This window comes from Festucalex cinctus, chromosome 10 (assembly GCF_051991245.1).
Source record: "Festucalex cinctus isolate MCC-2025b chromosome 10, RoL_Fcin_1.0, whole genome shotgun sequence".
Classification (NCBI taxonomy): domain Eukaryota; kingdom Metazoa; phylum Chordata; class Actinopteri; order Syngnathiformes; family Syngnathidae; genus Festucalex; species Festucalex cinctus.
Genome location: NC_135420.1, coordinates 10576775 through 10601252, shown reverse-complemented (window position 1 = coordinate 10601252; position 24478 = coordinate 10576775). Strand labels below are relative to the sequence as shown.

Here is a 24478-nt window from a genome sequence, read left to right as displayed (position 1 = left end):
ATGGCACTCCAGCTAGCAAGCAATGAGCTTTGCCTGGCTAAATGCGTTACGAAGTCGCTTCTAATTCAATAATCATCCCCTCCTTGGCAGTGAATAAGCTACACTCCTAACAAGTATCGTTTTCACAAAGTGATGACGAGACAAACAGAAGACAGAGAAGCCATCCTAATTGCTAAACTAAAATTAATGTGAATATTTATAGGCAGGGGTGAACAAGTGCACTTTTCCCAGAATTCTGGCTGGAACCATTTTAAAGTGGAGTGCGTCCAACTACGAACAGCAAAAGAGCTTCAAGTTCGATGTTGTGTTTTTTCCTCCCCAAAGAAGAAAAAAGCTCTTAGCTTTGTACTTGTAGCACATAGATTGGTGTTTTGTGCATAAAAAAAGAAACAGAATTGGGTCAAAATGACCCAAGAAACAGACCCAAGTAGTTGGACTGTTTCATTTTTGACCCAAATTGGATTACTCTTGAGCAAACTGTTTTTGGAGTGCCCCTATCAGGGGAAACACGGCTAGTGCTTGCCAGAAAGCCTGGAAAGCAATGGCTGGAGTGACTAGTCACATGTTTACAGTTGAAAATTGAATCTTTCATGAATTCTTGTTTCTCCAAATCCCTTTTCTCTTCCCTTGCTTGATCCTGGCCTCCCTACAAAAGCAGCATGCAGAGCTCCGAGGGCAGCTCCGACACTTCGCCCAGCGTGGCGGCGCTGCGGACGTCGTCATCAGCCCAGGCCCCCGTGGTACAGCCTGTCCCAGCCTCCCAACAGGTAGGATGCTCGTAGCACAAGCCGGCTGGCTGGACCTGTTTATTTTTTGCAGAATACAGTACGACATGTTGGAAGCCAGACTATAGTGCTTTTTGTTGTTGTAAATGATCTAAAAACGCCCCTCCATAAATAGGAATGTTTTGTTTTTTTTCCATAGTGTTTCCAAGTTTTAAGAAATGGAATCTGTTGGCGACAATATGGCTGTGTGTGTCATAATGCAACATGCATACTTTTGTAATGGAGATATGTCTTGTATCTACACAGAGAGCGCTGGTACAAACCACAGGCTCAGTTCAGAAGGGAGGACAAGTACAGCAGCTTTCAGTAACCAGGGCTCAACAGGTGCCTCCACAGGTACACAGTGCTGTACATACATATACAGTGCTGTGAACGTAGACATATCCACACTTAAGCTTCTGATAGCGAGCCTTATTTTCTTGCAAGGCCACAAATATATATGCATCATTTGTTGACAAAGTATTATTATTTATATCAAATTGAGGTCAGAATTTGCATTCAGGTTAAACAAGTTAGACTGTGAGGACGACATTGAGCACATATATTGTTCTGATAATGGCCTTGCAGTCAATCATTAGCTGAAAGCTGCTGATTGAAAGCTGAATGCTTACTCTAGCTTTCTTTGCTCACAAGTGTCTTTCTCTGGCTGAGCCTGGCCCACTGCCCGTGTCTTTGCACCATGCATTGGTTCTTGGGAATCTGTTGGGATAGTTGTGTTATTACGAGGGTCTTGGCATGCTGGCTGCACAATTCTATTGCTGTCATTTTTGTCCACATTACCTACACTAAGAGAGATGACATCGGGCTTAGCTGCACATATTTGCTCACGTTGTGTCAATTACAACTGTAACTGAGTTTTCTAACTTTTGTTATTAGCTTTTCACACCCGAGTGCCTAAATATTTCCCACCAGAGCTACGTACTTGCATGGACGCCGACTTACTAGCTTCACTGTCACGTCTTCTGTCTATGAGGCAACAAACAGCCTTCTTTTTCTTTTGGGAATGAACGTCATTGTTTGGACACCAATTGGAGAGCTGCTTTGAAGTTTAAATAATAACCACTTCATTTACTTTTCAATTTTAAAGTTGTTTTTTTTATTTTTATTTTTTTATTGACACTTTCATACAGAAGCGTGGAACTGCCAATGTGAAATTATTATTATTTTGACTGGCAAATAGCACTTTTCCCCATAATACTGTATCCCCCCCCGCCACCCGCATTTGTCCTACATTACCAATATGTTAGAAAATTCAGTTAAGTATTTTTTATTCAGATATTTTCTGATTTATTATTATGTCTGCAGTGCATGATTTTCTTAAAATATTTTTTCCCATAATGCCACGGGGTGGGTATCTATGGAAAAAAAAAAGTAATTTTTCGCGATTAGCCTACAAATATGTTCAAATGTACTTGCAAAAATGTTTGTAGGCTACGTATTTAAATACTTTTTCAAACGTATTTGCCAATCAAAAATGTTTACTCCACATCAACAGTTCCAAGCTTCCGTAATTTCATGCAAGAACCCAAACAAGCTTTCTTTTGGTGACAGACTATAAATTCAATAACAAAAAATGGATAGACTTTCTCACTGAATATGTTTATAATTGGCTAAAAGCACACAGCGGGTGCTTGACACTTTCCACTATAGTTTGTAAAAAAAAAAAATCCGGTGTAAAATTGCTCTGCTTTGATTTTGTGTTCATTGTTTGTAGGTGCAGCAGTCACAACATGTCTATCCATCCCAGGTGCACTATGTGGGGGAAGGTGGAGAGGCTGTTTATACAAATGGAACAATGTAAGTATTATTGCATCACTTCACATTTACAGTCAGTGCTGTTACACATCAAACAAAGTACCGTAAATGCTAGCAAGCATACATGATGGCACTGTATTGAGTATAAACATTCATTCTCATGTTAACTTGATAATCTCCACTAGAAAGAGTATCGGGTTTTACAATTTTCATTGTGAGCGGATGGATGTCCTTGCTGCATGCTAACCACAGTGATTCCTCCCAGTCGCACGGCCTACTACAACCCGGAGGCTCAGTTGTACGGACAGAGCAGCGGGGGGTCGTACTTTGACTCGCAGGCCGGCGGAGCCCACGTCGCCACGGTGGTCTCCTCCGCCAGTGGTGGGGTGCCACCTCATAGCATGGTGGGCATCGCCATGGACGTCAGCAGCAGCCATATCATCTCCAGCGGCAGCACCTATTTGATCCACGGAGGAAACATGGAAGGAAGCCGCAACCATATATCGCACTCCTCTCGTTCCTCTTCAGCCATGGTGAGCAACGTGTCATCAGCTTTCCTGCACCACTCTGTCCGTACCAGTGCGATAATAACATGAAAATGTGAGCATGTAATATGACACATTTATTATTTCTTTTTTATTTTATTTATTTTTATTTTTATTTATTATTGTTTATTTATTCATTTATTCTTACCTCTATTAGATTTGGACAGCTAGATTGAGCAATATACATTAACTCGAGAAAGTCCCCCAATGTTACAGCAGCTCGAGTTGGGCCGTCCCGCACAGCCTGTAAAATCGGGACACTGGCTTGAATAATTCAGCCATGCCTTGTTTCAGAGGTTTTCACAGGCACTTGAGCGCCCTGCGAAACAAAGCAACCCCTGGGGCTCATTACCATTTGGCCAGGAGCCCTCGGGAGCATTCTTAGGGCTTGGAACGATGCCTCCTCTTTTTTTTTTTTTTCTTTTTTTTTTTTCTTTCTTCTGTCTCCAGTTGGCTGCAGTTACGCGTCTTTTCTTCGGGACTTGATTTCTTCCTCCAGCTCAAATGAATGTCGCTATCACTTTACCAATCCAAGATAAAATCACTTCATGCACTCTGTAAATAGTTCCATACAGTATGTCAGTGTGTTTGGGGGTTCCAAAGGCATTGTTTGGTAAGTTGTGTGGTACTTGGGGGTGGCACTGCTGACCTATTGTCTCTGGGCTCAATGTGACCTGTGCCCCTGTTTGTGGGTCTTATTTGCATACATTAGAGTTTCTGACTGGCAGCCAGAGCCAACTAAACTCTTAGGTCCCTTGATTTGCATGCTTTTGTTTGGCAATAATGGTTTTGGCGGCAACACTGACTGATTTGAATGGAAATGCAGATCTCTGGCTGCTTGCTAACAGTCTTATTTCCCTGTTTTAATGTACTCCTGCTTATTTCTGACTTTTTTTTATCTTTCTCTTTTGCCTCCTCCCCCTCTTGTGTCCAACTTTCTTTTTTTTTTTTGCATGCTCCTTCTTTCTTTAGCTTGAAATGGCGATTGAAAACCTTCAAAAGTCTGACGGAATTGCAAGTCACAAAAGCAGCCTGCTCAACAGCCATGTAAGTCCATCTGGAAGTTTCTTTGAAATGGACATGAGAACTTGTGAGGGGGGTGAAATCTGTGGCTGATCCTGTAGGCGGTGTGTTTTTACTTGCGTTTGCGAAGTTGAACACGCCACCTACTGCTATGGCTTGACTGACAGCACTTTCCCCACTGACATGCGTTATTGTTCCAATATTATTCATCCCTGATTTGCTTTCATTTGCTGTCGCTTTCCAAAATCCTTTCTACTACACTCTGCATGGATTTACTGTATGTACCTAAATATTTGTGTTTGATGTGAAAGAATGATACACTCAAGCTCAGAACAAACAGCCTGTTGTGGTTCTTTATGATGAAGCATGCTTAGACAACTTGGATACGTTTAGCCGATCATTAAATGGGTGTGTTCCATTGCACCAGTTTGTCTGTCCTTTCACAGATAAATCACAATGGCAGAAATGTTGTTTTGTGATGTACTACTATGCAAGAAGAAATCTTAGCAATTAAATAAAAATACACACAATCCAGGAAATATTTTGGCTGAATAAGATAGTTACCAGAGTAGTAACTTCAGTTAAATTGAAAATGTTTTCACTCTTTTAGGGTGTTTTAATTAAACAGCCCATCAATTAACACTCAAGTGGTGTTTACATACCAAGTAACCAAAAAAAAAACCGCAAAATTTTAGCCAAACAGATTTTAATGAAACTTGGTGTACTTGTTAATAAGATGGTACAAGACTCAATTTCAAATTTGAGGTCAATTGGGGCAGGGGTTTTGGGAGCTATGGCCTGCTGAATTTTAATATTTTCATCAAAAATGGGTTCATCATTCTTTGAATCCTTTCATCTCGGGAGCTTCTGGGTCATTTAGGAGATAGGTGCATATTTTAGTCACCTTTTGACCTTTTGTTTTAGATGACCTTGTGAGGGGTTTGAAATCTGTGGCCCATCCTGTTGTCTGCAACCTGCGGCTCTGCAGACACATTTGGCTCTTTGGTCCCTCTCCTGTGGCTCCTTGTGGATCTCTCAAAATAAAACACACATATTTATCTTTATTTTTTAGATAAAATATTCTTTAAATGAAATAATTATGTAGATAAAAAAAAGTCAATAATTAAATATTCAAAAATGTCATAGTCCAAATTTTTAAGTTGTCAGAAAAAAATGAGACGAAAAAGTAGATGAAAAAGTTTTTAGAATTACCTAAAAATGTCCAAAAGGAAAGAGGAAAAGCAGAAAATTACCATAAAATGTCCATGAAATTGCCCAAACAGACTAAACATCCATCCATCCATCCATCCATCCATCCATTTTCTTGACCGCTTATTCCTCACAAGGGTCGCGGGGGGTGCTGGAGCCTATCTCAGCTGGCTTTGGGCAGTAGGCGGAGTACACCCTGGACTGGTTGCCAGCAAATCACAGCAGTCCAAACATTTATTTAAAAAAAAAAATGCAAAAAAGAAAACGTTTAAAAAGTAACAGTACAATGTCAAAAAAAGAAGAAATCCCAAAAATTACTATAAAATGTCCACAACATTGACCAAAAAAAGTCAGAAAAATTATTTAAGAAAAGGCAGGCAAGAAAATGTGTAAAATATCCAAAAACAAGAAAGAATAAAAAAAATTACCATAAAATGTCTACAAAATTGAATGTCAGAAAATTGATAGCAAAAAAGGCAGGAAAAAAAAATGTCATTAGCCATAAAAAAATACCATGTCAATAAAATTGGGAAAATGTAAATGTAAGTGGACGCTGCATATTTTTCTGTGATGGTGTATCTCAAATTAGCAGTCTTGGGCCCTCAGTTCATTAGAATAACACTAACACTGTTTCCTTCATCACAATCTTCAAATGTTTTGTGGCTCCCGGAAGATTTTTGGTTGTTTATTTGATCTAAAATGGCTCTTTTGACAATAAAAGTAGACTATACCAATTTTTTCATGAAATGTAATCTCTCATATGTTATCAAAAACATAAAAGTTGTACAGATGTAATTTTTTTTAAAGTATTCATACCCTCAGACTTTCAATCAATAGTCAATCAATATTCAACTTCCAATGCAGATTAACAATCCTTTTCCTGTTCCTGTTTTCCTGTTCTTGTTTTAATTCCTGTTTTGCGAAGATTGATCCAGAGATTGATCCTGAGAAAGGGTTAAAAGGAAGGTGGCCATGCCCCTTTATGACAAAAATGTCACAATTCTGCGACACATAACTCTCAAACGAACAGCCCCAATTCAACATGATGGCAGAAGATCGGGGTCAAAGATCTATCAATCACAAAAGAACATTTGCACATTTTGCTCCATCAGCTGATTGCGATTTTTCTCTTTTTTTCATTTAGCTCCAGTGGCTGCTGGACAACTACGAGACGGCGGAGGGTGTGAGCCTGCCCCGGTGCTCCCTCTATAACCATTACTTGCGCCATTGCCAGGAGCAGAAACTGGATCCAGTCAACGCCGCCTCCTTTGGCAAGCTCATTCGCTCCGTTTTCATGGGCCTTAGAACCCGGCGACTCGGAACCAGGTACGACTAACTTTTGATTTTGCCAAAGCTTCCGATAACAGTAATCAAGTAGCGATGTAACGATGATGCTTGTAGACATTAGTGAAGTGCTAATGACCGTGATTACGCTGATGACATGCTTTGGGGCTTTTGACTCTTCCAGAGGCAACTCCAAGTATCATTATTATGGCATCCGGGTGAAGCCAGACTCGCCACTAAACCGGCTGCAAGAGGACACCCAGTACATGGCCATGAGGCAGCAGCCTGTCCACCAGAAACAAAGGTCGCCATTCTTAGCTCCATCCTTCTCATGCAGCAGTGTCTGCTTCATTTTATTCGGGGATTCTGTTTGTTTCTGATTCTGTTCATTTCATATTAAACTGACGTCCGACCTGTGTAGGTTCAAACCTCTGCAGAAGGTGGACGGAATGCCTGACAACCTGTGCGTGAACTCTCATTGTAACAACACTCCGGAACAATCGGTTGCAGCTCAGAGCCAACACCATCAGCAGTACATAGGTCAGCGCGTGAGAAGATGTGATCATTATTAGGTTGGAAAAACAAGTGATCACATGACAGTATGTGTGCTTCATGCAGACACCGCCCACAGCTTGCCCGAGTTTCCCACTCCTGACGTGGGCACACAACCTCTGCCAGAGCGCATCAGCATGGACGACATCAAGAAGCTGCAGACCCTCTACAGAGACCATTGCGAGGTAGGTGGCAGCCAGTGGCAAGCATTAAGTCATTCATTGCCATTGACGGAAAAAGACGTCAAATGATGCATTTTTGCTGGGCTGGGCTGTTAAAAGGATACTTGACACATTGAGCCATTTTCAGCAGTAAAAAGTTCATATTTTGTCTTACTGTGGTAACGTAATTATTTTTCATGTACAATTAATACCTTTAAAAAATATTTTTTCTACATGCTGTCGACTGATGATGACATCACCTGTGTTGTGGAAGTAGTTCTATTTCGTCCCTCCCGACCGCCAGAAGGCGGTGCTTTAAGCACTGAATGTTCCTTTCGCGCATGCGCAGTTCGAGTAATGCATACCAAATTAGTCACCTGTGACCCCTGGGTGACCCTAGAAGGGTATAAGTTCCGGTGTCACCCAAGGTTCGTTTCCTCTTTTCTTCTCGCGTGGCGTATGCATACGACACATTTTCAAAGAGTGTAAGAATTGGGATTTGTATTTATCCTCTTGACCGCGCCGCTTGGAGCCTTGTGACCGGATCGGTCGGAGCTGCGTAGTTCGCCCTCCAAAGGCTGCGGCGACGGTGTTTTTCTTTCCTTCGTTCGTGACCCGACGTGGTCGCGTATTCTAACCTCCCGTGGGGTAAGGTTATTGACTACTTGTTGTCTACTTTGCCGTCTAATTTCCGCGTTTACTGCGGTGTTTTGAGTTTTTTGTGTGGCTAGCCTCGCGTTAGCGCCCTGGCTACCACGGCTCGTGGTTTACCCCATTTTTTCCTCCGCTGGCTTTGGCAGCGTTAGCGCTTCTCTCGGTTTATTAGCGCCGCTTTCTCCGACGGTGTTGCCGTTTGGTTGTTGCTTTTCTTTTTGTGCCTTTGCTGGTGAGGGCAGCGTCAGCGTCCCCGCTCCCAGCTTACGGCGTCGCGCTTCTCGCTCGATTGTTTGTCTTACTTACTTTTGTGCGTGCCCCGCCTGCGGTGCGCACCTGGCTTCAGCTGTGCAGGTGGCGTTCGCGCCCCTTCTCTCAGCTTGTCGCCGCTTTCGCGACTGCTGTCTGCCCTTCCCGCCCGTCGGCCGCTCCGTGTGCGTCTGCTGCGCAGGTGGCGTTCGCGCGCCTTCCCTCAGCTTATCGCTACTATTGACAACTGGCTGTCTGCCCCCGCCCTCCGTCGGCTGCTCGGTGTGCGTCTGCTGTGCAGGTGGCGTTCGCGCCCCCTTCCCTCGGCTTATCGCTGCTTTACCGGCTTACTGTTTGCCCCGACCCACGCGTCGGCTGCTCGGTGTGGGTCTGCTGTGCAGGTGGCGCTCGCGCCCCCTTCCCTCAGCTTCCCGCTCATCGCTGTTTGGGCCTCTTTGTGTTCACAATGGAGGACTCCCGTTGCTGCGTGGACTGTGGTATCCTCTTTGAGGCCTCCGATGTCCTGGACGATCGCTGCCCGAGGTGTCTTGTTTCTGACCGTGCCGGTGATGGCCGGGCCTGCAGTCCTGGTGTCAGTGACCCCAGTCCACTGGGTCATCTGTCGTCCTCCCAACCGAGGCGCCGGAAACGTCTCGGTGTGTCCTCTGCTGTACATGCCCCCCCCAGGAAAAGGGCGGCGCAGCGACGACTCGCTTCGGAGGTTGGGCACCTTCAGGCTGAACTGGCAGAGGTGAGATCTCTTCTGCAGGACCGTCACCCTCCCACACTTACGGGGGGGCCGGGACCACCTGCCCTGCCCATGCCGCGACCATCCACCCCGCCCATGCCAGTGCTTCCTCCTGAGGAGGACGCCATTTCCTTGGCAGCTTCGGCTTCCTTTTTTCATGACGACGACCGTGACCCGGGGTCTGTGGTTTTGGGACCAAACTCTCCAGCGTCCGCTCAGAGTTCGTCCAGTGAGGCGGGGGATGGTTCTATACGGGCTGTCCTGCGCAATGCCTTGGACCTCCTGCATTTGGAGGTGCCTCCACAGGCTCAATCGGCGTCTGAGAGCGCTTTCTTCCGGCGCAGGCACCCTTCCTCGGCCTTTTCTGTCCCCGCATCTGAGGACTATCTGAGGGAACTGCATGCTTGCTGGAGGGATCCTGGGGCTCTCTCCCGCCCTTCGGCTGATGGCCGTGATTTAGCATCGATGCACGATGCTGCTAGTGTTGGCTTGGACCGGATGCCTGCTGTGGAGCCAGCTGTCGCATCCCTCATTGTGTCCCCGGAGGAGACCCTTCGGCCATCTGTGCGATGTCCTCGACCCCAATGTCGTGTGACTGACGACCTTCTCACACGGGCCTATGGCGCTGGTGCACGTGCTGGTCGCATTGGGAACTCTTTGGCTCACCTCATGCTTGCTCTCTCTACATCCCTGCAAGCGGACAGCGTGGAGGCTGCTGTGTCCTTCAGTGATGCAGCCCTCCAGGCTTTTGCCCTCATGACTAGGGAACACGGCCGACTCATGTCCTTCCTAGTGCAGGCGCGCCGCCAGGTGTGGCTAGCGCAGTCCCCCTTGTCGGAGGCCTCTAGGAGGGCCCTCCGTGGTGTTCCTGTGGAGCCGGGGGAGCTTTTTGGTTCTGCCGCTGTGTGTGCACTGGAAAGGACGGTTAAGGCTCATGAGACCAGGAAGCAGCTTTCCAGCCTCAATAGGGCCCTGCCTCCCCAACAGGGTAGGCCTGGGGCACGCTCTGCTTTTCATCGCTTTCCTCAGCCCTGGCCTGCCGAGGCTTATGGCACCCGGCGACCCCCGCAGAGGCCCGCCGAGGACTTTTGCTCCTCCGCCCGCTTGCCTTCAGGGCAACCACGGGCTGCAGGCCCCACCCGCCGTCCCTCTCGGGCCCCTAGGGGCCGGAGGGCCAGGGACTGAGGCCTTGGGGCCGGCCGTCGGACATTTTTCCCACCAGCAGCTCAGCTACTGGGCTGCTCGTGCCTCGGACCCATGGGTGGTCTCCATCTTGACACACGGGTACGAGCTGCAGTTCCGACGCCGGCCTCCTGCTTCCTGTCGGGTCAGGGTGACTCATCGCCGACCCGGCAAAAGCCTCAGCTCTGGACCAGGAGCTGTCCGCCCTCCTGGCCAAGGACACGATCGAGGCCGTGGACCCCCTGGCACAGCCCGGGGGCTTCTACTCGACGTACTTCCTTGTCCCACAGAAGACCGGTGGATACCGACCGATACTGGACCTGAGGGGGCTCAACAGACATCTCAAGGTATTGCCATTCCACATGCTAACCACGAACGACGTCTTGCAGTCGCTCGCCCAGGGGGAGTGGTTCACGTCTATAGACATGAAGGACGCCTACTTCCACGTCCCCATCGCACCTCGACACCGTTGGGTCTGCTGACACTGCGCCCACTACAGAGGTGGCTGAACGGCTTCCACTTGGACGCCAAGTGACACCGCCACCGGAGGCTCAGGGTGTCCCGTCGGTGCCTCCTCGCCCTGGCACCTTGGAGGGAGAGGGCTTTTCTATTGAGCGGCGTCCCGCTGGGTGTGGTCCCGGCCTGCCGCGAAACAGTCACCACGGATGCCAGCCTCACGGGCTGGGGTGCTGTCTGGCAGCACAGGACGGCTCAGGGAAGTTGGTCTGTGCGCGACAGGGTCGATCACATCAATGTGCTGGAGCTTCGGGCGGTGCACTTGGCACTCATGCACTTGTTGCCATACCTGAGCGGACGGCATGTTCTCATACGGTCGGACAACACCACGACCGTGTTTCACATAAACCATCGGGGCGGCGTCAGGTCCGCCCGTCTGTTGGAGACTTCCCAGCACCTTCTCAGGTGGGCTGCTCCCCGTCTGGCCAGTCTTTTTTTTTTTTTTTTTTTTTTTGAAGAGCTCAGAATTGTTCATTCGGTAGTCTTACCGATTCAACGTCTTGTCATCATTGCTCTTTTTTTTTTTTTTTTTTTTTTTGTGTGTATGTGTGCGTGCGTTTGCGTGCGTGCGTGCGTGCGTTTGCGTGCGTTTGCGTGCGTGCGTGTGCGTGCGTGCAAATACGTATAAATTTATACTCATTCATTCACCTAAAACCTTATAAATATCCCATTACCCTTCGCCTTAACCAGGTACTTCAGAATCTTGCCAGAGTCGTGAGATTTAAATGGTCAGGAGACCAGAGAAAAGGTCAGAAAAAAAAAGAAATAAAGAGAAAAGAAAGGTAAATCAAAGTGACATCCAGCACCGACCAAACACTTCCTGCCTTCCCCATGATTACAAAATCAAAGTCTTACGCCAACCCCGGAAGCCTCTAAATTCCAGCAAATTTAGCGAGATCTCAAGAGCCCAGAGGAAAAACTAAAGAGAGGAAGGAGGGAAGGATCGATAAGGCAGAGTGAGATCAATAGAAGCCAGTACATCCAATCCATCAAAGTGAAGTCCAGCACCAACAAGACCCCTCCTGCGTGGTTACAAAACCGGAGTCTTATGCCAACCCCAGAAACCTCATACTTCTAATAAATTAAGATCTCAAGTGACCAGAGGAAAAACTAAAGAGAGGAAGAAGGGAAGGATAGATAAAGCAAAGTGAGAACCACAGACACCAGCACCAACTGATTCAAGGGGCTGTGGGAGGGAGAGGGTACTTCTGTTGAGTTTCAGTAGATGCTGGTGCGACGGATCTGGCATGCATAAGGACCACCACCAAAGAAAGAAGCCGTCAACCGCGGTCCAGCAAAGCGAGCACCCCCCCCCCCCCCCCCCCGGAATCCCCAGGCCGCGGCAGCACCAAGGCCACCCCCAAGCCACCCGAGCGGACACCGGTCGGCGAGCCGACCCAGACACCCGGAACACCCCCGCCCCAGCCCCGGCCCACACCCCCGAGCCCAAGGCCGCAGAACGAGGCCCAGCGGGCCCCCACAGCGCCCCACCGGTCCCCAGCCCCCATCCCCCCACGACCCCCCCGCACCCCACCCAAACCCGCCATCCACCACGACCCAGGCCCCACCACCCCCGACCCCCAAACCCCCGAACACACCCCGACCCCCAGCACCCAACCCCCCACCCACCCATACCTCCACCCCCCCCCCCCCCAAACAAGCCGCCCCCCCCCGACGGCCGCCACCCCCCCCCCGCGAACCCGGCCCCCCGCGAGAACCCCCCACCCCCCCCCCGGAAACCGGCACCGGGCAGCAGCGCAGAGAGGGAAGATGTGCCCACCCCACCTCCAGCCGCGCGAGATTTGCACAGCGGCGGGAGGGGGGAAGCAGAGGAGGAAGCACCAGGGGAGAAGGCGGGACACCAGAACACCGAGCCCGGTGGGGAGAGGCCCCGGTCGTCACACCAGAGTACAAGTGACACCTAACCCTGTTACTGAGTCCGCCAGCTCGCCGACTGGCGAGCTCTACCCTTACACCGTGGATGTGGCCCCACCCAGTGTATATACAAGTGTGTGCGTGTGGTGCATTAAAATTGGGAGCAGGTGAGTCGGAGCAGAGGGAAAAAATTTCCCCTACTCCGACACACCCGTATCCCCCCCCAAAAAATGAATATGTATATGTGTGGTGCATTAAAAAAGGGAATGGAGGGACAAAGTGGTGGGGCAGGGACACAAATGGGGGGGACCACAGCGCTGCCAGGCACTGCAGTCCATCCCCTCTGATGGCTCCCCGCCCCAACTCACCCCTCCCCTTGGACGTGAGGTGCATTAAAATTGGAGGGGAGTTGAAGGGTGAAGACGGTGTTTCCACCCTTCCCCACCCCACCAAGAAATGTGTTGTGTGCCCTATGTGTATATTTACAAAGTGTATAGTGCAAGCTAGTGAAGTGAGTAAGAGGAGCGACCAGCGGGGCCTCACCCAACCCGGCGGGTGTAGGTGGCACGCCCGCCCCCCAGCACCCCCACCCCCCGTCTGGCCAGTCTACGGGCCACCTATCTGCCGGGGGTTCGGAACCAGCTCGCGGACTCTCTCTCCCGTCGGGGTCCTCCTCCGGGAGAGTGGCGCCTCCACCCAGAGGTGGTGCGCATGATTTGGAGCAGCTTCGGCACGGCGGAGGTCGATCTCTTTGCCTCCGAGGACTCGACCCACTGCCCACTTTGGTTTTCCTTGAGCGAGGCCACCAGCCCTCTCGGTCTGGATGCACTGGCGCAGCCGTGGCCAGAGTGCCTTCTCTACGCCTTTCCGCCGCTCCCTCTGATATTGCTGACGCTTCAGAGAGTTCTTCAGGAGGGGCACACGCTGTTGCTGGTGGCCCCCCTTCTGGCCGGCCCGGACGTGGTTCCCCCTGCTCCGTCAACTGTGCTCCGGCGAGCCGTGGCGTCTCCCCGACAGGGAGGACCTGTTGTCTCAACAGGGAGGTCGGGTTTGGCATCCCGACCCTCGGCGCCTTCGCTGGTGTGTTTGGCCACTGAGGGGCCCCAACCGCTGCTGACCGGCTGTACAGAGTCTGTCACGCGGACCATTCTTAATGCGAGGGCACCGTCCACTCGGCTACAGTATGCCAACAGGTGGAAGTTGTTTGTGGCGTGGTGCGGAGAACGCGGGGTGGACCCTATTCGTATTCCATCCCCACCATCCTGGATTTCTTGCAGTCCCTCCTGGATAAGGGCAGGTCTCAGTCGACTCTGAAGGTGTATGTGGCAGCTATTTCTGCACGGCATGTTGGTGCTGATGGCGGCTCCGTGGGGCACCATGAGCTGGTGTCCTTGTTCCTCAGAGGGGCTCTGCGTCTTCGTCCCCGCCCGGCTCCTCGGGTTCCAGCGTGGGATCTGCAGTTGGTGCTGGACGGCCTGTGCAGGCCTCCCTTCGAGCCCCTGGCGGGGGCGGACCTTCTGTGGGTGTCGCGCAAGACTGCACTCTTGCTCGCCGTTGCCTCCGCCAAGCGCGTCAGCGACCTACACGCTTTATCGGTTAGCCCTGAATGCCTGCGATGGCACCAGGATGGCGCCGGCGTCACTCTGTGGCCGAACACTGCCTTCATTCCCAAGGTGTAGTCTGGCTCTCGTTCTAACCAGCCTCTACGGCTTAAACGTTATGTACCCACTCCTGCTGGTGGCGGGGACAGGCCGGAGCTCTTGTGTCCGGTGAGAGCCTTGCAGTGTTACATTGACGCTACGGCGGGCATTCGTACGTCTGCCCAGCTTTTTGTTTGTTATGGTGGTCCTACCAAGGGCTCCGCTCTCTCCAAGCAGCGCTTGTCTCACTGGGTCGTGGATGCCATTCGCCATTCCTACCTGCTGTCGGGCCGCCCCCTGCCGTCAGGGGTACGCTGTCACTCCACCAGGAGCGTTGCCACGTCTTGGGCTGCCCTGAGGGGTGTTTCCCTGGAGGATATCTGTGCTGCTGCCTCATGGGCGACGCCTTGCACCTTCTCCAGGTTTTATAGCGTGGATGTCGCCTCTCCCCATCCGCTTGGCGTGATCTTGGGTCCTGCTGGGGCTTCTCAGTGAGGTTTGTGTCTGAAATCCCTCGCGACTACGCCGGTATTAGTCATTCAGTGCTTAAAGCACCGCCTTCTGGCGGTCGGGAGGGACGAAATAGAACGAAAGTTACAACTGTAACTACGGTTCTATGAGTCCCGGACTACCGCCAGGGCGTCCTGTCGCTCGGAATCCTCGTGTTCACGCGAGAAGATTCCGTAGGAAACGAACCTTGGGTGACACCGGAACTTCTACCCTTCTAGGGTCACCCAGGGGTCAAAGGTGACTAATTTGGTATGCATTACTCGAACTGCGCATGCGCGAAAGGAACATTCAGTGCTTAAAGCACCGCCTTCTGGCGGTCGTCCGGGACTCATAGAACCGTAGTTACAGTTGTAACTTTCGGTAACAACCAAACATGGCTCAGTTTGCCGTACAACCCCAGAAAACAGGTCAACCATGATTGGTCGTTACCTACTTCCTCAGCACAAGTGATGTCATCATCAGTCGACAGCAACAGAAAAAAAAAGGTTTTAAAGATATTAATTGTACATGAAAAATAATGAAGTTATAAAATTAATAACCCTTTAAATATATATTTTTTATTTTTGCATTAGTAGCACTTCTGATTTTATAGTTTTTTTGTGTGTAAATAAATAACTACATAGTCATTAATTCATACCTTAACATTCCATAGCACATTCATAGGGTTCTCATTTCATCTAGATCAGTCCAGAACATTTTACATCAAGTACCATCGAGAAAAATACTATATAATATAAATATATATAAAAGAAAATTAGGTTCAAGTGCAGTATTTTTCCCTAAAAGGTGTATTTAATATAATAGTTAAAATTTTAACTATTATCACATAATGGCCGGTGTGAACATTAACACTGTGCTTTTAAATATGGAAAATAACTCTCTACTTAATTTATTAAATTAAATTAATTATTAAATTAATTAGTATTAAACACCGATCCCCTTTAAAAAATAAAATAAAATACTAATCACTGTACGAATACGAAGTATGAAAATAAACACCAATCACTGGTTAACAAACAGTAATTAGTGTAAAAAATGCTTTTATAATAAACTTTAATGCAAAATTTAAATGAATCCAATTAGTTGATTAATCAGTTGAATAATCGATAGATTGATTGATTCTAAAAATATTTGATAATGACAAGTTGACAACACTAAATTGTACCTAAATAAATATTTGAAAACACTTCTAAAAAATTAATTGCAAAAGATACAAGTTACAATGGAATTTATTTGACAAATGTACTGTACTGGATAAAAAAAAAAAAAAAAAAAAAAAGGTTAAACCATGAGCCAGGTTTACATGGCATGTATTCTCTTTAGAATGAATCCGAATGACCAAATGGAATGAAAATGTTCCATATACTGTAGATGTAATCGCCTCAATTGGAATGAAAAGGCCAAATCTGAATAGAATCATCCAATCATGGAATCACAGGAATATACAGTATGCTCTGTCTTGACATAAATGCGTTGTGAAGTCATTGTTTCTGAACTTTAAAAGTTTCTCCTGTCCCCATTTTTCGACTATAATTTTTTGGGCATTTCTTCAACTAAATCTAGAATAAATGTAAAATGATTTAGATGGTAAAATTATGACTAAATGTAAAATAAATTTGACTCAACCGATATCTGTAAACATTAACACTTAACACATGCTTGATTGAATAACACAATAAAAATGATGCTGAATTTACACTTGCAAAGGCCGATAGTAGCATTATTATATTACATATTATATTATTTAGACTGTGTTCTAGTAAATAAGTGGCCTTGACCAGGTGCTTGCTTTATTAGCTTTGTCCAACATCATATGATTGCATAATTCACTTAAGCGCTTCAATCATGAATTTGCGAATTAGCTTCCACCATAGGATGAAAAGGGAAATAATAAGAAACATTACAATCAGGGGGTCTTAACAGACAGCCGCTTGTGTGATTAAAGCAGCCAAGTGCTTTATCGCATTATCGCCGGCCTCCCTTGTCCATCCTCCCCATGCTCCCTTTGTTCCAGCCTCCTTTTCATCCACGAGCACCTTTCAAGACATGCCAATTAACCTTTCTGCGCGCTGGCTGGACATCTCGGTGTCTTTGTGGCGGCCTCCCCGCGGGCCTTTGTGTCGCCTCGTCGGCGGACGGGCTCGCGGACGGCCTTCCGCCTTTGTCTGCCACTCTCGCAGCGCCTCCGTGTGTTTATTGTTCACGCTGCTGACTTGGTTCCCTTCATTTGGAGCCAAGCGTGACCTGTTATCTCATTAGCTGAGCCTGCTCCTTATCCGCCTTGAAAGTTCCTTGCACTATAAATGCTCATTTGAAATCATATTCGAGACAGATTGACCGCAGTTGAAATGAATGACAATGAAGCGTGAAGAGTTTGAGTGACATTAGCATCTATGCAACAGGGCATATTGAATGCATGCCCATGAATGTGATCATGTGTAATTTCTCCACAGTATGATTTTTTTATTTTTTTTTTAAAGGCATGCTGTTTTTCCTGTGAGGCCAAAAACTGTGCGCTTGTTCAAATGGGGATGGGGAATTCTCCTTTTTGTTTTGGAGTTCTGTGTTTGACCTGTTGCTGGGGGCAACCATAAACAAGGTTGCCATGGCGACAGCTAAGTAGACTCGAAAACATAGCTTGTGATCGAAGCCTACACTGCTGTGTAAAAAGATCCAGCGGCAAGCAGGCACAGGGAGAGCGAGAGAGAGAGACTCTTAACAGTCATTGTACTGTTGCCAATGTCTTAACACAAGATTTGTTGTTGAACTAACAGCTCAGCAAAAAGATTGCTTTATCTATTCCTCTTTACTTGATCTATCCAAGTGTTATTTGTTTGTCCTATTTAAGCTAAGGAAACTAGCAGGGTTATTATCGCTTTGGAATTTTCATGACAATTACTTTTTATTTCATTTTTGTTTTTTAAATTCAGTTGGTTTGAAGTATTTTTCAGGGTAAAGTTTGTGTTTTCAGAAATACTGTTTTAGTATTAGTTTTCGTTTTTTTTCATTGTGTATGTCTTGAGTGTATGATTGGGAAAAAAAAAACGTATTGTGTAGGAATAACGTGTTTTTTTTTGTTTTGTTTTTTTAATTGGACATTTTTTAAAATAATCCACCCACAAATCAAATACAATGCTACAATGTAACACTTTGAATTACAAAAAGTGTGGTCCATAATACTGCTTGTTAAGGTTATTAAATTAATTAAGCTAGGATGCTTGGTGTGTCAAGTTGTCAACTTCTAAAGTGGATTTGTGGCTTCAATACGTGTTAAGAAGTATTACATCTGTTTGTAGAGTGCAGTATTTATTTGTTTTTTTTAATTTTAATCAAACACGCAAAATCGTCACCTGGGATTATCGCCATCTGGAGGCGCTTTTATTATTGGCTGCTGCTTGACGTCACTTCTGTGCGACACTTTTTAACACTTACACTGTTAATATCGAAATAAATAACATTTAAAATGTAGTTTGTTCTCGTTTTTTTTTTTTTTTACATTTAGTTAACGATGTGGTTATTTCGGTTATTTTCGTTTCATAAAAATAACCTGTACTCATTTTTGCGTTCAAGTAGCAAAAACGACACGGTTGAGATGACGTCAGTACGTCGCCATGTGGCACAGAAAAGTGCGGAAATCTATCTCAAATTTGAAGCGGAGATGAAACCTAAATGTGACCTTTTGGGGATGGTGCATATGATTGATGTGCCGCGTTCCCGCTGGCTCGCACTGGAACCAGCCGGGACCCACAGCGAGCGGGAGCTGCCTGCAGGATCTGTGTTGTGTGTCTGGTTGCCATGGCTCAACCTCTCAACGTTCCCCCCGCCCCTGCCCTCCCCTTCCCTCCCCGCAGGCAACACTGGATGTGGTGATGAACCTCCAGTTCCACTACATCGAGAAACTCTGGCAGACCTTTTGGTACTCAACAGCACCATCTAGTGACGGGAGCACCACCATTCCTAATAGGTCAGACAATAAGGCTAGTAACTAAGATGTTTTTTTTTTTTTTTGTATTATTATGATTTTTAATGTGATTTCTATGCAGTGATGATGAACTGGAAGGTGTGCTGCCCAGAGAGAAGCTGTTGAATCTTTGTAAATACGAACCAGTGCGACTATGGATGAGAAGCTGCGATCACATCCTCTACCAAGCCTTGGTGGAGATCCTCATCCCAGATGTGCTGCGCCCTGTTCCCAGTCAGTATATTCTGTCAATCAAGATGGATCTTGCACATTTACAACCCAGCTTGTTTCCCTGCAGGCACTCTCACTCAGGCCATCAGGAACTTTGCCAAGAGTCTGGAGGGATGGCTGACGAACGCCATGACCAGCTTCCCTCAAGAAATCATCCGCATCAAGGTGACGCTTTTTTACTTCCAAAAGGTGTATCCTGATACCTGTAACGTGACGACATTGTTGTCATATAGGTGGCGGTGGTGAGTGCCTTTGCGCAGACGCTGAGACGTTACACCAGCTTGAACCACCTGGCCCAGGCAGCGCGCGCCGTCCTCCAGAACACCTCGCAGATCAACCAGATGCTCTCCGACCTCAACCGGGTCGACTTCGCCAACGTCCAGGTTGCCGACGGCTCCTCGACGGGGCGGCGGGTGACGCGCGGCGGCCTCCTGCTGACCGCTCGTGTGTTAACAGGAGCAGGCGTCGTGGGTGTGCCAGTGCGACGAGAGCGTGGTGCAGCGTCTGGAGCAGGACTTCAAAGTCACCCTGCAGCAGCAGAGTTCTCTGGACCAGTGGGCCACTTGGCTGGACAACGTGGTCACGCAGGTCCTCAAGCCCCACCAGGGCAACCCAAGTTTCCCCAAGGCGGCGCGGCAATTTCTGCTCAAATGGTCCTTCTACAGGTACGCCACGCTTTTGGTTATGGAGGACCAAAAATGACAACATAAAATAAAAATGGATTTCAAAAATATAATTCAAAATTTAAATACAATAAAATATGAATGAAATGCCTAAAAAAAAAGGAAAAATAAATACAAAAATAAATGTGGAAATAAATATGAAATATATAAATATAATTAAATGTCAATCTCATTTATTTCATGCTGCAGAGAGCCTGAAATGTGTGATGTAGTGTTATTCAAATGAGGGGGCGGTCCTAAGTTTGTCTTGGGTTGAACTATTTGCCTGTTGGTTGATCGACTCGGCAAGTGGGAATTCACATACGAAAGAAACAATGGACCTTGTTTACAGGAACGTTTGTGAAGTTGTTGAGCAATTCAAGTCGCATGTTGATGACAGTGGCAGTGATCATTTCGTCGACGAAAAATATCTGTCATAATTTTTGTCACAAAAATAAAATGAAAACTGAAATAGAAGCCATTCATTGAGACTATAACGATAACTAAAATTGACTGACAATGACTAAAACCAAAAAATTAACACAGCGACGATAATTCACACAATCCAATCAGAAAGAATGAAAATGAATGAATGGTAATGCCTGGGATTGGCTGGCAACCAGTCCAGGGTGTCCCCCGCCGACTGCCCAAAGCCAGCTGAGATAGGCTCCAGCACCCCCCGCGACTCTTGTGAGGAATAAGCGGGTCAAGAAAATGGATGGATGGATGAATGATAATGTTCAGACATGTTTACATTGATTGTGCAGCTATAAGATTAATCTCAAGCAAGTATGCACTTTTTTTTTAATTTATTTGAAAGCTAAGTTATACTTTTGTCAGTTCAACATGTTTCATTGAAACTATTAATAAAGACACAGTTGTGCTAAATATGTCTTGCGTGTTAAACTAGTTACAAATAGGTGTGTTGTAATTTTCAGTATAAAAGTTGCAACTAAAATTGCTCTTTATTTCCGTCGACTAAAATTGGATTAAAACTAAGATACTAAAGATGACTAAATTATGACAAAAACTTTATCAAAAGACTGACTAAAACTAAATAATTTTTTGTCAAAGTTAACACTGGACACCAAAAATGTTAAATTATGAAATGATCAAAATGCCCCCTTCCACACAGCTCCATGGTGATTCGAGACCTGACTCTGCGCAGCGCCGCCAGTTTCGGTTCCTTCCACCTGATCCGCCTGCTGTACGACGAGTACATGTTCTACCTGGTGGAGCACCGCGTGGCGCAGGCCACCGGGGAGACGCCCATCGCAGTCATGGGGGAGGTAAAGGAAACTTGGCTCCGTCAACGACCTCACTTTCACACTCAACCGCCCTCTTTTTTTTTTTTTTTTTCTCTCTCTTCCATTTCAGTTCAGTGACTTGAGCTCTATGATGCCGTCACTCATGGAAAAAGGTAAATAAGAAAATGAAATCAAAATGCATATGATTACAATGAATCTTTTGCACTCCTCCGTCAGACGCGTCCTTCTCGGACGAGATGAGCGACCTGGGTAGCGATGCGGACGTGTCCCGGAGCGAGCCGGCTGTCAAGCGGGAGCGCATTGAAATGAGCCACCCTCTGCAGGAGATGTGAGGCCGGCCCGCAAAGAAGCTACGCCCCTTCCCGCCCGTGTACATTTGTCAGCCGTGATGTCAGTCCTCAACGTTAGCAGTGCTGCCTTTTTTTCCCCTCCTAGGAAGCAATCTCAACTCATAACATCTTTTTTTTTTTTTTTGGTTTTGTGCAACTGTGAATGAGTTTGTGCAGTCCCATTTTTTTTTAGGCCGTGTGCTGTGCTCATATGTTCTGTTTGGCTTCAATTAGCCGTGCCATGGTGTCATTTGGAGTGCCTTAGATTGCTAACTTGGAACTCATCAGTCCAGATGTCAGCTGTGCCTCGACCGCACTATGAATGTATCGTCTGCAAACCTCATTCAAACCACCCTGTATGTGTGCCTCCGCTGCACCTCGCAGCTCACACAGGAAGAAAAAAAAAAGAAAAAGAAAAAAAAAAGACTAACATGCAAACTGTCAGTTTTGGTAACCAAAGGGCGAGTTACTGTGGTTTACCTCACTAGATTTCTCGGGTGTGTTCCAGTGGCTAACGGGAATGGAATTGTGGGAGGTTGGTGGAAATAGTTATTGACCTGTCGTAGCAAACCAGCAGCCCCACAAGGAGGCCGTTCAGGATTACATTACAAGTACAGAGCACCTTTAGCAGAGGATTACCATTGGACTAAATTATATATTCACAGTATATCTTTATATGATGTAGAAGTGTGTTCTGTAACTGATTAGACTTTGCGTGTGCTTCATTTGTCCTGAGATGACCTATTCTTTGTCGATTGAAGATTCGGCCCTCCACCCTTATACTTATATAAAGCTTTTTGAGATGTGTGCCTGTCTGTCATTTGCCTTCAAGTGCATTCGAGAAAGCTCGTTTCTGAGTGTTCTTTGGAATGTTTTGGAAGACTGTTTTAGATCTTTGGCCCATTTTTTTTTTTTTTTAAACTAGATTTGGGTCCTCTTACCAATATACTGAACCGTTATTTTGTGTATTTTTAAACCACCACTTTATCTAGCCCAAGGAAAACATGGTGGTTGGTAAATGGGTTAATTGAATTGTATTTTGTACTTGGTCACAATGTGTAATAAATAACTGGCGTAAACCAAAGACTTGCACATGGATTTTTTTTCCCTTATTTTACCTCCTTTATCAAATATCGCAAATCCTTTTTTTTTATAGAGCAAACAGCACATATACAAACGTTTTTTTTAAGGTAGAGAAGATATAACAACAACCCTGTTTAATCATTAAAGATATGCCAGTGAGTCCTACTCTTTAACGTCATTCAAAACATGAATTCTTAACACTCAGTAGTTGCTTCCCTGTACACCAACAAGTCAGCTGTAACATTTAACTTAGTTTGCAGTCCAGTAGTACAAATGGAGAACACGAGAACCAACACAAATGAAAACAAAAAGACTTGGTCCGAACCATAGCAGCAGATAAACTCTCCTAACTAAGTGCTTGTGGTCCTTCAACACTGCTACATCGAAGTTGAACCTCCAACAATGGTCACTACAAAGTGCAGCCGGCCATGTACTTTCCTGTCGGGGACACAGCAAAAGCGACCAAATAAGTCCCATTAAGCGTCAAATGTAACATTGACATCATCACCTGTGGCGAATCTCTTCTTGAGGAGTGACATGCGGTAGCGGCTGCCGACCAGCTCGACGTCCATGCCCGACAGAGAGGCCCCGGAGCCCACGAACTGAACGGCCAAGCTGGGCGGGGGCCCGCGGGGGACCTCCAAACACTGCCAGCTGGCACACAGGGTCCCCGAGCCTGCGAGACAACCCGACATGGCGTGCAATACGGTCAGATATGATCAAGGGGGCTTTTTATGGATGAAATTTGAGCAGAGAAACAAAAGAAAACATGCCGATGGGCCAAATGTCAAGCTGTTGAATTTCCTCCCTTTTGGTTCCCGTCCTTGTTCAACGGCAGAGGGGAAAAATAAATAAAAGCGTCTCTGACCTTTGCTGTGGTTGGTGGGCGAGAGGTTGGCGAGCTTCCACAGCAGACGTTTTTCCTCGGCGTTCCTGCACAGGCACAAAAACACTGGCTGACTTTCTGACCTTCTGATGGCGTGGTGTCATCCGCCGACGCTTATTTTTAGCTTGCAGAGGAGCCCTCAAAACAAACACGCTCACACTTAAGGGTCAGCATGTTGACGCTTAGCGACGCCAGCTGGGATTCGGCCACTTCCTCCTCACTACTGCCAAGAATTCATTTTTAATATTTTGCAGGAATGTGCAGTTGAGTCAACCAGGGACTGCCTACCAATAAGACTGATTGGTGTTTTATTAAAGTCTGCATTTAAGTCGAATGCAGTTGATGAAAGTGGTGCAACAAACGGAATTTCGGGGTTCTAGGACACATCACAGCATGTGATGGTAATCCTGCAGATTGAATTCTGCTCTCATTCTGGTGCAGGGCAGCTGAAAGAACCACATTTCATTTTTAATGGGCCAGCTCAATTTTAATGAGGTGAGAAATGAAAAAGTAAAGTATGTGAACAAGTTACTTTTATGAATAAAATCATCACTCTTGTTTTTATCTATGATGTCATGGTAATAATCAATTAATGGAATAAAATAAATGCAAAACTGTTAATAAAAAAAAAAAATCACATTTTTAAAATGATTAATTAGTTTAATTAACCATAAAATCCTGTGTATAAATTAAAAAAAAAAAAACAAAAAAAAAAAAACAACCTTAAAAGCATTTTCCCCCCCTCTGTACTTGTGTATAATACAACATTTTATTATTATATTTTTAACATGTGCCAAACATAATTTAATAATTGGAGTAATTTTGGGCTGCTGCGTCTGAAAATGAGAGTTTCTGTGAATTGGCTCTAGTTTTACAGATATTTATTTTAAAGAGGAAGTCAACCCCCCCACCAAATTCAGAACATAATATGCGTTAGTGGAATATGAGTGAAGCAGCAAATTCAAGCAATTTTTATCAATATCAGAAGGTCGCCATTTTGCCACTTGCTGTCGCGTGAAAATGATATCAGTTGCTCAGCTTCAGAAAACCGGTGAGCTGTGATTGGTCGTTGTCTGAGCCCTGAGCAAATGTGATGTCATCTTCAGTTGACAGCAAGTGGCCAAAAATGGCCGCCCCCTGAGATAGATAAATATGGCTGAATTTTGTTGCATAACTCGTATTCCACAAATGTAATATTAATCAGAATGCCATGTTCAGACTAGTGAGGTCACATATACTTTACTGTACTGTATTTATTTTAATTTATTTAATTCAAACTCCGGTGTAATATCCTTATTGATTGATTGAATTATTATTATTATTTCAATCTCTGATGTAATAACCTTATTTATTGATTGATTGAATTGTTT

The 24478-nt window shown here is 46.2% G+C and overlaps 2 protein-coding genes across 11 annotated transcripts in view; one reads left to right on the top strand and one right to left on the bottom strand.

The window, feature by feature from the left end:
• Positions 1 to 22223, top strand: part of rfx2 (regulatory factor X, 2 (influences HLA class II expression)) — a 36104-nt gene extending 13881 nt beyond the window's left edge. For 2 of the 10 annotated variants that reach the window (XM_077534922.1, XM_077534925.1), the window contains exons 2-18: positions 656 to 767; positions 1032 to 1121; positions 2500 to 2582; positions 2806 to 3073; positions 4058 to 4132; positions 6462 to 6643; positions 6786 to 6905; positions 7023 to 7141; positions 7220 to 7338; positions 18540 to 18652; positions 18732 to 18883; positions 18948 to 19045; positions 19114 to 19263; positions 19337 to 19545; positions 20678 to 20831; positions 20920 to 20962; positions 21027 to 22223. In XM_077534922.1, coding sequence (XP_077391048.1) covers positions 656 to 767; positions 1032 to 1121; positions 2500 to 2582; positions 2806 to 3073; positions 4058 to 4132; positions 6462 to 6643; positions 6786 to 6905; positions 7023 to 7141; positions 7220 to 7338; positions 18540 to 18652; positions 18732 to 18883; positions 18948 to 19045; positions 19114 to 19263; positions 19337 to 19545; positions 20678 to 20831; positions 20920 to 20962; positions 21027 to 21142 — 2203 coding nt within the window. In that variant the 3' untranslated portion in view covers positions 21143 to 22223. The remainder of the gene's footprint in view (positions 1 to 655; positions 768 to 1031; positions 1122 to 2499; positions 2583 to 2805; positions 3074 to 4057; positions 4133 to 6461; positions 6644 to 6785; positions 6906 to 7022; positions 7142 to 7219; positions 7339 to 18539; positions 18653 to 18731; positions 18884 to 18947; positions 19046 to 19113; positions 19264 to 19336; positions 19546 to 20677; positions 20832 to 20919; positions 20963 to 21026) is intronic. The other 8 variants (XM_077534923.1, XM_077534926.1, XM_077534928.1 and 5 more) reach the window with 5 other exon arrangements.
• A 47-nt stretch (positions 22224 to 22270) lies between these two features.
• The window catches only part of fcho1 (FCH and mu domain containing endocytic adaptor 1), a 39296-nt gene continuing 37088 nt past the window's right edge, over positions 22271 to 24478 (bottom strand). The window contains exons 26-28 of the mRNA XM_077534932.1: positions 23091 to 23155; positions 22731 to 22898; positions 22271 to 22660 (exon numbers count right to left, since the gene is read on the bottom strand). Of these exons, the coding sequence (XP_077391058.1) occupies positions 22632 to 22660; positions 22731 to 22898; positions 23091 to 23155 (262 nt within the window). The 3' untranslated portion in view covers positions 22271 to 22631. The remainder of the gene's footprint in view (positions 22661 to 22730; positions 22899 to 23090; positions 23156 to 24478) is intronic.